This window comes from Chelonoidis abingdonii, chromosome 4 (assembly GCF_003597395.2).
Source record: "Chelonoidis abingdonii isolate Lonesome George chromosome 4, CheloAbing_2.0, whole genome shotgun sequence".
Lineage (NCBI taxonomy): Eukaryota > Metazoa > Chordata > Testudines > Testudinidae > Chelonoidis > Chelonoidis abingdonii.
In genome coordinates this window covers 154397292-154410447 of record NC_133772.1, presented here as the reverse complement: position 1 = coordinate 154410447, position 13156 = coordinate 154397292, and the positions used below count along the sequence as shown (strand labels likewise).

Sequence of the window (13156 nt, the reverse complement as noted above, 5' to 3'; positions counted from 1 at the left end):
GGTGGGCACACATTAGAATTCGCTCAGCCCTAGCATAAGAGCTGTCCATGTGGGAAGACATGATCGTTCCGGATCGGCCATGGAGGGTGCTGAACTCATGGCAGGTCCTCTGACCTACCAACCTTGCGCCAACCGCAATGGGGAACGGTACCCCCAGGAAGGCGCACTTGGTACCTGGACGAGATCGGCCTGCGACCACAGCGTGCCGGAGGTCGACGTGAAGATCTCGAGGTTGAGACGGCTCCGGGATCACAATGCCTGTAGCGGTGCTGGGAGCCGATACGGGTGCCGAGATTATCGGGTCGTGACGGGACACTGAACCTGTGGCGCGAGTGCGACGGTGCCGAGGAGAACGCATCAGGACTGTAGTGGCGTTGGGAAGGGAGCGCGTGGACTTGAGCGCCTGCGGGACCGTTGATCATACGGTTCCCGCTCTTGCTGCGCGACGAGGATGGTCGTATCAAGGCGGCTTGCCAAGAGACTGTATTACCTGCACCGGCGGTGCAGGGGTTCAGCGCCATCTACTCTGTCATGGCAATGAGATCCCTCGCGTTGGGAAAATGTCTCGGCGCTGGAGGACAGTATAGCTCGACCACAGTGCTACCGGGGAGCTGTCAGGCACGCGATTCAACGGCCCTTTTGGACTGGGATTGACGGTGCTGACGTCGCCAGTGCCTCAGCAGGTGTCAGTGCCGGGCGATCCGGCTTAGGCAGGCTCTCTGTCTGTGGTGCCGTTTGCACGGCCGAAGCTGAGCAGGTAGCTCGACCATTGGCGTGCGCCAGGGGACAGTCACACGGATTCAGACTGGATCGCGGCCTTGTGGGACCGGATCGACCGTGCCGCGTTGTCGGTGCCGCAGCAGGTGTCAGCGCGGAGGCGATCCGACTGAGGACGACCTCGGCGCAGTGCTGATTGGCACGGACAGCAGCAGGAGCAGGAAGGCTCAACCACGGCGAGATGCAGAGAGCGTCAGGCACTGGAATTCGCACGGCCCCTTGGACCGGGATCGACGGTGCGCCTTGTCGGATGCCGCGGCAGGTGTCCTGCCGGGTGATCCGACGTTAGAGGAGCTCTCTGGCTGGGGTGCAGTGGCACGGGAAGTAGCAGAGAGCCGGAAGCTCTCACCACGGCTCATGCCGGGGACGCAGGCAGGCACTGGATTCGACGGGCCCGGCGGAGCTGGATATCAAGCGGTGCTGGATCCTCAGCGTGCCTCTGCAGGTGAGTTTGGTGGCCGGGCCGCTGACTTTAACGAGCTCTCTGGCTGCGGTGTCAGTTGGCACGAGAACAGCAGGAGCAGGTGAGCTCACCAGCGCGTGCCGGGAGCTGTCGGCACTGGCAGGAGGAAGTTTGTGGCTTCCTCAACTCAGAGAAAGGGAGCGGTGCCGAGTCGGAACTTACGGGTGCAAGTTTTTTTTTAACAAGGGCCGGGTTGGCCGATGGCTGAGGCGCTTCTGTCCGCCGGGTAAGCCAGCGCTCGGTGCAGGAAGTGGAGGGAAATGAAAGTGCCGCTCATTGTTCTCGGCTTAAACGCCTTGCAAATGGGGCACTTAGCTGTGAAGCACCCCCGGAGCCACTGTAAACAGGAAGTTCGGTGGATCGGCTGTCAGCAACGCCTAGGTTGGCCAGACGGTCTAAAGGAACCGGTGGAGCCAAGGCATGAGGCTCAGGCACGCGGTTGGGGGCGGGGTAGTTTCTCCCCCAACCCGCTAACTATATTATAACTAACTATGCTAGAATAAACGCATAAGTTATATATATAATATTATATAATGAAATTATAACTTATAACATTACAACAGAACTACGAGTAGCTAGGAAGCAGATGGTCAAGTAAGCTGCCTCCACTGTGATCCACGACCGATCACGGGCTTGGTAAGAAGGAACTGAAGGGCGGCTGGGTCGGCAGGGGTATATATCCGGCACCATAGCGGCGCCACTCCAGGGGGCGCCCTGCCGACCCACCGAGTGTTGCTAGGGTAAAAATCTTCCGATGAACGTGCACGCGGCACGCGCACACCTAACTGGAATGGATATGAGCAAGCACTCGAAGAAGAACTGTGGGACGTAGAGCTAATAAGGAAGTGACATCTCCATTTTACCTACAATTCCCGCACTGCAGCGCTACCCTGGCTACTCCTTTCTCCCTGGATAGCATTTCTCGCAGAGTGCTGCTACGTGAGGAATACGTGTGATCCACTGCATGGACATATTTCACCTCAGCAGCCATGCTCTCTCTCTCTCTGGAGGGGCATAATTTAGGTCAATATCTTTGCTCTGAGAGAGGAGATGAGTTATTGCCTGAGTGTGGAAATCGCTTCCTTTGGAGGACAATCAACAGACCACCATTAACAGGTTTGCTCGAAAACCTACAGGAAAAAGATCACTGAAAAACTTCTGAAGGAAGGATTTAACTTAGCAGGGCCCCAATCCTGCAGCATGTGGATGGACCTGTGCCCCAGTGTGGAGAGCCACTGAAGTCAATGCTAGGTCATAAGAGTCATCCCACATATACCTGCTTGCAGAACTGGGGTGTAGGACCTCATTCTCTGGAATAGCCTTTGTTGGGAGCACACCAACAGAGAGCTAGACTGGTCCAGTAGACAAAGCACTAAAGTAGGGCTCAGGATATCTGGGCTCTGTTCTCAGCTTCTTGGATGAGTCACTTCACCTCTGTTTGTTCTCTCATCCTTTGTGCATTTTGTCTATTTAGACTGTAAGCTCTCCAGGGCAGGGCCTGTCTCCCCCTAATTGTACAGTCCATAGTACAATGGGTCTGTGCTCTCATTTAGGGCCTCCAGAAACTACTGTACTGCAAATACTCCACATACACCAGTTCCATCATTTAGCAAACAAGGAACCAATGAGTTCCTCTCAAATGGCAGAAATCCTCATCTTTAGGTACCAGATAGGAGCTCCTAATCCTGCTAACCTTGTATTTTCTCTCTCTCAAAGTGCCATGTTTACCTTCCTTCATGCTAGGGTGAAATATTCCCAGAACTGGCGTGCTGTGGTATGACGACGAGTCAGCATGGACTTCCCCACTTAAATATTCGTCTACTTCTTCAATGGTGGTCAGCTTTGCAGGGCAGGAAATGCTGCTTCTAGAGAAATGAATGAAAGCCAGGGGGAGATGCTTTGTTCAACAAGATTAGAAAAAACTCAAAACATGTAGCTCTGTTAAATAAGCAAAAACCACAACAGAGTGAATGCAATGGAAGACAACACACCAGGGAAAATCCCAACCGGCTTCTGGGAAGGAACGGCAGACCTGTGTCACGACTACTCATCTGTCATGGGTTTGCTCTCTCATTCTCTTCCCAGAGGGAGAACTCTGTGCAATGGGGCATCTTGTTTCAGTAGGTTGGGTTTTCATTTGTTAAACATACCCGTTACTCCGTGTTTATATTAGAAACAGCAAGGTCAAGAAATGCACCTTGGACTTGGAGCAGAAAGTGGCGAGGCTTGTGATGGTCTTTAGTTCCCATGGGAGTTCATTCCACAGGCTCGGACCTAGGGTGACCAGATGTCCTGATTTTATAGGGACAGTCCCAATTTTTGGATCTTTTTCTTATATACCCTCCTATTATCTCCAACCCCCGTCCCTATTTTTCACATTTGCTCTCTGGTCACACTACTCGGACCCACCCCAGAGAAAGTTCTATCTCCTGTAAAGATGAGCTTGACTTTTATTGCTGAGAGCACCACTGGGCCAGAAGACCGTGGTTGGCAACTCTGCTCTTGGTCCCAGAGCTTTTAGGTAACCTGGGCCCAGGCCAAGAAGTGCTTTAAAGATAAGGACTGGATTCAAAATTCTGTGAGAAGCTAGCATAGAGAGCAGAGGACAGGTCTGATGGGCTCATGGCAGGCTGTGTTGCTGAGAAGATGAGCTGCAGTGTTTTGTACTAACTGAAGTTTCCTAAAAGCTGAAGGTTTCATGCCCAAGTACAACATGTTGCTGTAGTCCTGCCAAGAGGTGATGAAGGCATGAATAAGGGAGGCCAGGTCTTCATGCACCAGGATGGGATGGAGCCTCCAAGCCAACCGGAGATGGTAGAAAGCGTTACTCGCGGCCATCATGGTGTCAGAGCTCAGCGTCAGTGAGGAATCCAAGAGTACTCCTACACTACAGATTGATGGTCCAATTGTGAGTGTGAACCTTCAAATCAAAGCAGACAGCACCGTGGCTGAAAGTGCCCCAAAATAATTTCCTCTGTCCACCAGCCTCACCTCTGCCTTGCTTGGATTCAGCTTTAGCCAGTTGTTCTACATCCAAGAGCTAATCTCATCGAAGCACTTGTTTTGAAAAATTTGAGCTGAACCCCCAGTAAAAGTTTGCAAAGCCTAGAAAATGTTAAAGATTGTACACATTGGGGAGATGGCGGGGGGGGCTGCCAAGTAGCAGACAGCCTAGACCTTGAATGGATCCATCTTGATTCCTTCTGGGGACAGGGTGAAACCTAGGAACTCAGTTGAGGTCTGATCAAATGAGCAATTTTCGAGTCTACCGTAGAGACCGTGTTGTCAGATTCTCTCCAAGACTGTGCAGATGTGAATGGTGTGTTGGTCCAGATCATATGAGAAAATCAATATATCATCTGAGTATACAACTACAAACTGGCCCAGTAGATCTTGTTGCACACCATTGATGAAGTGCTGGAATGTTGCTGGGGCATTAGTCAACCCAAAGGGGTTGACCAAATATTCAAACTGTACATAGCAGGTCTGAAAGGCAGTCCCCCTCTTGGACACGGATGAGACTGTAAGCTCACTGGAGATCCAGTTTAGTGTATATGCAGGCAGCCCCCACATCATCCAACAACTCAGAGATTAGGATTATGGGTTAGTGGTTCTGGACTGTTACTTGACTTAGGGCTCGGTAATCAACACAGAGGTGGAGGCTGCTGTCCTTTTTTATGAAAAGGGCTGGGGCACAGGCTGGTGAGGTTGACCTGCAGATGAACCCCCGGGCCAAGTTCTCTTGGAGGTGTCCTCGTAATGCTGCCAGTTCAGGCTCTGACATTGCGTAGCTCCACCCAGACGATATCACCGCTGGCTGGAGTTCTATCGGACAATCACAGGTCCAATGTGGGCAGAGGCTTTCTGCATTCTTTTTTTAAAGACCTCAGCATAGCTGCAGTTCTGGGGGGCGGGGGAATTCCATAGTTCCCCCAGTGGGTGTTTCGATGTGGGCAACTATACCTATTTGAACCTTCTTGGACCTGGGTGCAACCCTTCCTGGTCCCTGGCCACACCATCAGCAGAATTCTGATATGAAAGTGACCTTCTGGTCTCATCAATGAATGAGGGGGTCACGAAGGGTTAGCCAGGAGACACCAACGATCAGGGGAAAATGTGCAGAATGGATCGTGCCATATCGAGTTATCTTTGTGTCCCTGAATAACAGCCTCCAGGGAGACAGTCTCCTCCACATCTGGACCCAAAGACAGTGGAGAGCCATCAATAGTTCCAGTCATCTCCGACGTGGCCTCATGTTGCAGGGGAATCTGTAGGGCCTGAGCTGTAGCTGGATCCACAAAATTGTCTGCTGCTCCCAAAATGATGATGGTCTCTTGGAGGGACATCTGCCGGGGATCTCCCAGGATGCACAGCTGGATAGATACCTGCAAATGGGAAGCCTATGGATTAGGCTCAGGGTGGGTCTTAGTGAGGACTAGGGTACAGAGAAATTCTTGTCCCTCAAGGACCAGTCCGGTTCCCCCTCTGTGTCTGGATGGACTTGTTTCCCCAAGCTGCTTGGCATTTGTACTGGACAGGTCGAGATGACATGGCCAGGTTAGCTGCAGTAGAAGCACAGGTGGAACTGACGGCGCCGTTCTTTTTCTTCAAGAGTGAGGCGCTAATGAGCCAGGTTGTCTTGCACAGGTTTGGCGGGTGATACAGAAGGTGAGGTCCCAGTAGGCCTGTAGAGGGACTGCAGGGAACATCTTTTCTCCTTTCTTCATTCTCACAGCCGCTCATCTATGCAGATGGCAAGGTCCACAAGAGTGTCTAGGCCTGCAGGCATCTCTACCCAGGCCACTTTGTCTTTGATTTCTTCCTGCAAGCCCCCACCGGAACTGGTACAGCTGTGCTGTTTCGTTGCACTCTTGTATCCACTGTGAGGTGACGGACGTATGCCACTCAGGAGGCCGCTGTACCTTATGCCCCTGCCAACGTTTTCTCAGGGTGGTCTCGGCCATTCAAGCTCAGGGTGGGTCATTGAAGATGACTGATATTAGCTGGAGAAAGCCATCCCAGTTAGACAGCACCAGTCTACAATCTTCCAGCGGGGGTGGGGAGCGGGGGAGAGAGGGGCAAGGGCGGGGGCAGTCTAACACATCTCCTGTCAGTAGGTTGATTACCAGGAAATCAAACTGGGGGAGCAGGATGGATCCCAGTGTTTGGACAGTTTCCTGTTCCTGGTTGGCTTAAGTAGGGCCAGTGGGCCAGTCAGCTGCTCTGGGACTCTGCCAATAGGACATTGGGGTGGAGCTTCAAACTGGGCCTGGGCTTCACGGGTCCTGGGTAAGGAGCTGTCGGCAGGTTGCCAAGTGGAGGGTTGGAACATGGCTGCTCCTGCGGATCTGGGTTTGGAGGCCCACAGGTAATGACTCTCCAAACAATAAACAAACATAAGGTGTCTCTCTATTGTGACAGGGAGAGTCAAACCAGTGGATGGATGTAACCTTTAAGAAAAGTTGTTTCCTGATAGTGAAAAGATGTGGAAGGTTGTTAAGCTCATTCCAGACTCACCAACTAAATTCGAAGCCTCGTGTTGAAACTAAGATTAAGTTCCAAACTCTGACTATGTAAATAGACTATGGTTCTGGGGCAGTAAAGAGCCTTCAGAAATGTCAAGCTAAAATACTGACGACGCTGATATCAACAGGATACTCACAGCCTGAGAAATCTGAGCAGCTCTGCTGTTCCGAGCATGCCAGTGTAAGTCAGTGATCTTGCTCCCTTCTCATACATCTTGGTAATGGGAAATTGGGTGACATTCTGCTTCATGCAGACATCAGGCCAGTCCCAGCAGTTTACTTTGGCAAGCGAAATTCCTTGGGTTCCTGTAGCGGAAAACAAAAATATTTACAATAAAGTCTGAGGAGTCAAAGATGAATTATTTAGCAGAGAGCTTTCCAAATGGGCACTTAGTCAAATACCGAAAAATATGGTAACATCCATGTTAGAAATCCCTTTGGCTTTGGACTTACCGTAACTGCAGTGTTGAGGGCTAGATTCTGATATACTTAAACTCAGGCAGAGCCGTGCCTTAGTCCCAGAGTACTGCCACTGAAATCAAAGGGACTGCTCGCATACTAAGAAACCAGTCTGTGTGAGCAAGGGTATCAGAACCTGGCCCTAAATGAACCTCACCCATCATCCCAATAATAGTATGAAACTTATTAAAATTCAGTTGAACTATTGTTCCCCTGTCCGCCAATGTATTAATTATCACAACACGTTTGGCTCATTTTTGGTTCCTCTGTGTGGCTCATTATACCACTCAGTGAAGTGCCGGCAGCAGTTTTACATTCAGTGGAGTGTTTACTTGCTGCTTTTTCTGCATCGTGTACATTTGACAGAAGACATGACAGTCAGCTCTGAATGGTGCGGTTATAATGCCATTAAGACAGTAAGGTGATGTCAAAACATTACAGCAAAGGACAAATGGCTTGGGTAGCTATCGGAGCCGCAAGAGGCAAGCACGTCCCCCTAAATCAGAACTGGCCAGTTGTCCTATTTAATAGATCTAATCTTGGATAGCTTCTGGTACTCGTCTCCCACCCCAAAAACATTTCAGTGCCAAAAGGAAAGGGGCATGAAAGGGAGGACGTGGCATTATATTAGAACTGGTCTCCTGGATTGCAATGAAGCCATTTTGCTCAGCAATCTTTAACATGAAGAGAAATACTCAATGCAGCAGCTACCGATATTATAGTCCACGTTTTTTTACCAGCAGCCAGTATGTTCTTTAAGGCAGATGTAGTAGGGGTACACAGAGATCTTCCAGGGGGTACATCAACTCATCGAGATATTCGCCTGCTTTTACAGCAGGCTACATAAAAAGCACTAGCAAAGTCAGTACAAACTAAAATTTCATACCGACAATGTCTTGTTTATACTGCTCTATGTAAGCGCAATATCTCTATTCCAATTGAATTATTTAAGAAGTATGTGGTAAAAAGGAGAAAGTCAGCCATCGTTCAGTACTAGTGGGCTGGGACCCTTTTGTATTTTGATATCTGATTTTGTAAACGGGTAGTTTTTAAGTGAGGTGAAACTTGGGGGTACACAAGACAAATCGGACTCCTGAAAGGCGGACAGTCATCTGGAAAGACTGAGAGCCACTGCTGTAAGGCAGCTCCTGGCAATCTTTAATAATACAGTAGTCGTACTCCGATTCAGCACTTCTCAGCAGGCGCTCAGCTCCCTCCAAGATTGGGCCCATCGCATGAACATGTACTAAGCATTCAACCCCTCTGACGTACCGTCATATCCACCAGGCAGAACTTCTGGCTGAACTCTTATGTTAAAAATAAAAAATAAACAAAGCTTTCCAGTCCACAGATATCCAGGGTTCAGCTACGCATGTGCTATGTCACACAGCCAGTGCAGAGACACCAGGTTAGTCAAGCTGCTGGGAATTTTAGATTCCTCCTCTGCAACCCACAGCAGCCACGCACGCAATATACTATTTCCAAACTATTAGAGACCCTTCCCCTGGTGTCCAAATGCCAACCATCAGAGATATCCATCTCCCTCAAAGCTCTGGATCCCAGGGATTCACTCCCCACTCTTATCTTGTTCAGTCTTTCCAAAGAGTAAATTTCTCACAGCCAAAGTTTTCAAAAACAGGAGCCTAATTGCTGGCTGCTAAGTCTGCATAAAGGCACAACAGCCCGTATCCTCAAAGGCATTTAGGCTCCTAACTCTCATTGGATTTCAGTAGGAGTTAGGCATCTCACTACCTTTGAGGAGCTGAGGCAAAGGACTTGTGCTCCTAAGTCACTTAGGTGCTTCTGAAAATCCCATCCTTCAGAGCCTCATCAGAATCAGCTTTTGAAAATTTGGACCCTCCTCTGTGACCAGCCTCCCAGCCCAGGGGGAAAGCTGTGTAAGTTGCCAGCAGGGGACGCTTCTTTTTTTAACCATAACAATTGTTCTCCTTTGCAAAAGGACAGGTGATGCCCCGTAAGGGGAAGCAGATAATGCTGTGTATCACCTGAATTCCTGTGTGGCCGAGTTACTCCCAGGCTCTTGACAAAGCACTGCTGGCTCCCTGACCGGGTACACGAACAATTATTTGGCTGTTCCCCCATTCAGGCGGAGCACCGCTTCCAACAGTCTCACTCAGCAACAACACGCCAGTTACTGGTAGCACATCACAGCAGTATTCCCGCGTCAGAGCTACCTTCCCTCAGGGAGGCTCTGGCAGGCTGCAGGCTCCAGTCAGTTCCTGGCCCCAGCCTGGCCTCTCCCTCACTGAGTGAGAGCTGGAAGCCTGCGTTCCTTTCAGGTCAGCCCTCAGCTGAGCTCAGCTCTCCCCTCCAAGCCTGACGCCTACTGCAGGGGTAGCAGAGCGGGGCTGGCTGAGCCCAGCGCTACTCATTAAGCTGCAAAGAGTCCTGTGGCACCTTATAGACTAACAGACGTTTTGGAGCATGAGCTTTAGTGGATAAATACATGCACCCGACGAAGTGAGTATTCACCCACGAAAGCTCATGCTCCAAAATGTCTGTTAGTCTATAAGGTGCCACAGGATTCTTTGCTGCTTTTACAGATCCAGACTAACACGGCTACCCCTCTGATACTTGCTACTCATTAACCCTCTCCAGGCCAGTGTAGGGTTTATAGCCCATCGCGTCCACCTGCGTGTATTCTCACAGCTGATCTCCATCTTGTTTCACAGAAGTTAGACATCATGCCAATCGAAAGTCAGCTGGATCAGGGGAACTGAGGCCCTGATACCCTTGTCATTCCTAAAACCTCTACTACTCTCGCAGGAAAAGATATTCCCCCAGTCACCAGACTCCATTCTTTTTGGGGATCTCATGAACTCAATGAAACTGTTGCCTAAGCTGGTTACTAAGATCCTCCACTTAGTCTGAAATGCCATTTTACTTAGCTCCTCTGTGCAACCCATGTGTGGCCTTTGGCTGATGTCTTCTCAAATGGACATTCAAGCCTCTGGCAAAGCTGGCTGTGATCCTACATCACTGTTTCTGTAATTCTCAAGCTGTTTTCACCCAGAGAGAATTTTAACAATGGGATGGAGCGCTGCTTTTCCTGGATGCAGAACAAAAGGAACATAAAAAGGCCTCTGAATGCAGTTATCTGGATTTTGGCATCAAAAGATGAAGTCACACAATGCTTAAGCAGCAACGGGCTTGAATCTCCATCATTCTCAAACCTAATTTGTAATGCTGCAAAATGGAGGTGGAAAAACCAACCCACTCAGCCAATAGACAGCTAATTATCCAAATGGCCACACAACATCTGAACCAAACAGACAAAAGGCGAAAGAGACCAGGCCAGCGAGAACTCAGTGACAGAGGTGGAGAGTGATTAGAATATGAGGACCCCTCTCGACCCTGTCCCACACACTCAAGGTAGTTATGAGCAAGGTCAGATTGTTAAGGGGAGAGCTCGCCTCCATAAAACCATAACAACCGAGGTCTCCAGAAAGGAAGGCAGAATTTCCCAGTGTGAAAACTCCACAGAGAATACCGCCCATGGCACAGCCTCAAGACTTGGGACCGGATCCAAACTGACAACCTTCAAAGCCAGCCATTGCTGGCGGAGTCACCACCCACAGAGGGGTAACCTGATCCACAAATTCTTAGCCAGCAACTCAGGGAGAGTCTCCCCAAGCCCAGGATCAGGCTGGAGACTGTCAGTGTCACTCCCTGCCCGGGATAAACAACGCAATCGTTTGTAACAGGCTGTGGAGGAGGAGCCAGAGCAGAGAACATGGCCAGCTACAGAGGCAATGGCGCCAGAACTGGCAAGGTCAGAGGGCCATGGCCGTCCCCCTTTTTGCCACGGCCTGCCCCTCTTCTTCCTCCCGAGGCCCCGCCCCCAGGCCAGGTCGGCAGCTGGAGACCAGGTAGCGTGGGGCACCACATCACAGACCTCTGCCTGTCCAGGGTGGGGTAGGGTAGCAAGAGCAACTCCCAGCCCATGTCCCCACTCCCTGGGCCCCCCACCCAGGGCAGGTGGAGGGTCTACAGCTCCCTGGCACTCTGGCTTCTGGTGAGCCTCAGGCGGAAGGGGTGGGGTGGGGCCAAGGAGGGGGCAAGGGGCTCCCCTACTTTTAGGAAGGATCCGCAACTGCTGTTTGGAGGGGAATGATCTTATCTCAAACTTTTTCTAGCTCTCTTGCCTGGCCTGAGGACACCATAGGGTCCTTCCCATGCAGGGCAATGCCTGCCTTTTGGATTGCAGTATGGCTCATCATAAGCAGGACCGGCTTTAGACTGATTCGCCCATTCCCTGGAATCAGGCCAGTGCCTAAGAGGGCCTCACGCCAGCGCCTTTTTAATTTTTACTCAACCGGCGGTGGTGCTCTAGGTCTTCGGCACTTGCTAAAGCCGGCCCTGATTGTAAGGTCACCTGCTGGGGAGCGTGCACACATCATTTCAGTGCCCTGTGGGACAGGAGACTTTTCCTGGATAATCTGCTGGCTCATCAGCAAATCCCAGCCTGAAGACGCTGGCCTCCAGGCTCCCCCCTAGCTCAAGATCACCAATCCTTCAGGGAAGAGGAAGGATCTCACACCACACCTGACACAACCTGCCCCTGCAGCTGCTTTGCCCAGAGACGTGACACATGCCACTAGGACTCAGTTCTCTTTTGGAAAGCCAAAGCACCCTGCTCCTTTTTTCCCACGACCTCCCTGCACGGGGGCACTGCCTTGGCTAGATCCAATACCCAGAGACGGCAGATGTAAGCCAATGCCCTGCTTGCCACACTTCACCCTCCCAGTGTTGTGATTCCAGGTAACTTAGCAGGCAAACCCCCACCCCAGCAAGAGAAATCCACCTGTGACATCCTGTTTCCTCCATTTCCCACTGGTTTGACAGCATGAGATGCTGTTATTCATCTTCAATTGTTTGGCGCCATCTGGTGGCTACAAGATCATCCATGGACAGCTCCATTTCATGTTAATTCTCAGATCTCGACGGGAACTGTTGTTTGTGTTTCATGGGGAAATTCCACGATCTTGAAATGCTTTCTGTTCCGAAATGGGGCATAACCAAAAAGTGTCAAAATTTTCCAGGAAACGAAATTCCAAGGAAAAAAATTGATTTGGGGTCAACAAACATTTTGATAAAACTGAAGGATTTCACTCCAATTTTGAACTTTTAAAACTTTTTTAATGTACTGAAAAACAATGAATTTCATTTCGAAAGGGGGAAAAAAATCAAAATGTTCTGTTCCGAAAGTGTCAAAAAGGGATGTTTCAGCACTATCGAAATGCTTTGTTTTGAGGGGGCAAGGGCAGAAGAAAGGGTTATGTGTTTTGATTTCCATAAAAAGGGCTTTTTTTTTAAACTGAAAAACCTTTTCAGAGAAAAATATCTGAGCAGCGCTACTCATTATCTTTCTTTCTCAGTACAGCTGCAGCCTTCCTTCACTCTGGTCAGCAAGGTTCCAATGGAACAGATGGGTATTTGGACAGGCCTGTGGTAGAGGACAGGGGAGCAAAGGAGAGCCTTGGTCTGACACTTGTGCTCGAGCACAGCTCTCGTTTTCATTTTAATCAGGTTGCCACCAGGGACTCTGCTGGCTCCCATTAACAGGATCGGACAGATGCTTGGGTGGAGCCTCATTCCATAACGGCCACATTCACCAATGCCTGCTGCTTTCCTTTCCTTCTTTATTTCTTTCTACCTACGGATCTCACAGACTCTTTCTGACATGCCGACAACTAGCTGCAGGATAATGGAGTTGCCCTCACAGACCGGACTAGACCATGCTTTTGTTTTGGTTGTTTGAAGGACCCTGTGCTGTAGCTGGCAGTTGGAGGCTGAGTGACAAAGGAAGGTTTGAAAGCTAGAAGCCTCTGGTAATTGGCTGAGCCTTAACCAGTGGGCGGGGCATTCACTCAGGCCAGGGCTTTATAAAGCCGTGCACAAGCGACCAGGG

General features: G+C 50.2%; 1 protein-coding gene across 13 annotated transcripts in view; it reads right to left on the bottom strand.

Annotated features, from left to right (window-relative positions):
* Window positions 1-13156, bottom strand: part of TXNDC16 (thioredoxin domain containing 16) — a 95245-nt gene that overhangs the window by 36120 nt on the left and 45969 nt on the right. For all 13 annotated transcript variants that reach the window (XM_075065805.1, XM_075065803.1, XM_075065802.1 and 10 more), the window contains 2 exons: window positions 6903-7071; window positions 2969-3105 (listed from right to left, as the gene is read on the bottom strand). In XM_075065805.1, the coding sequence (XP_074921906.1) occupies window positions 2969-3105; window positions 6903-7071 (306 nt within the window). The remainder of the gene's footprint in view (window positions 1-2968; window positions 3106-6902; window positions 7072-13156) is intronic.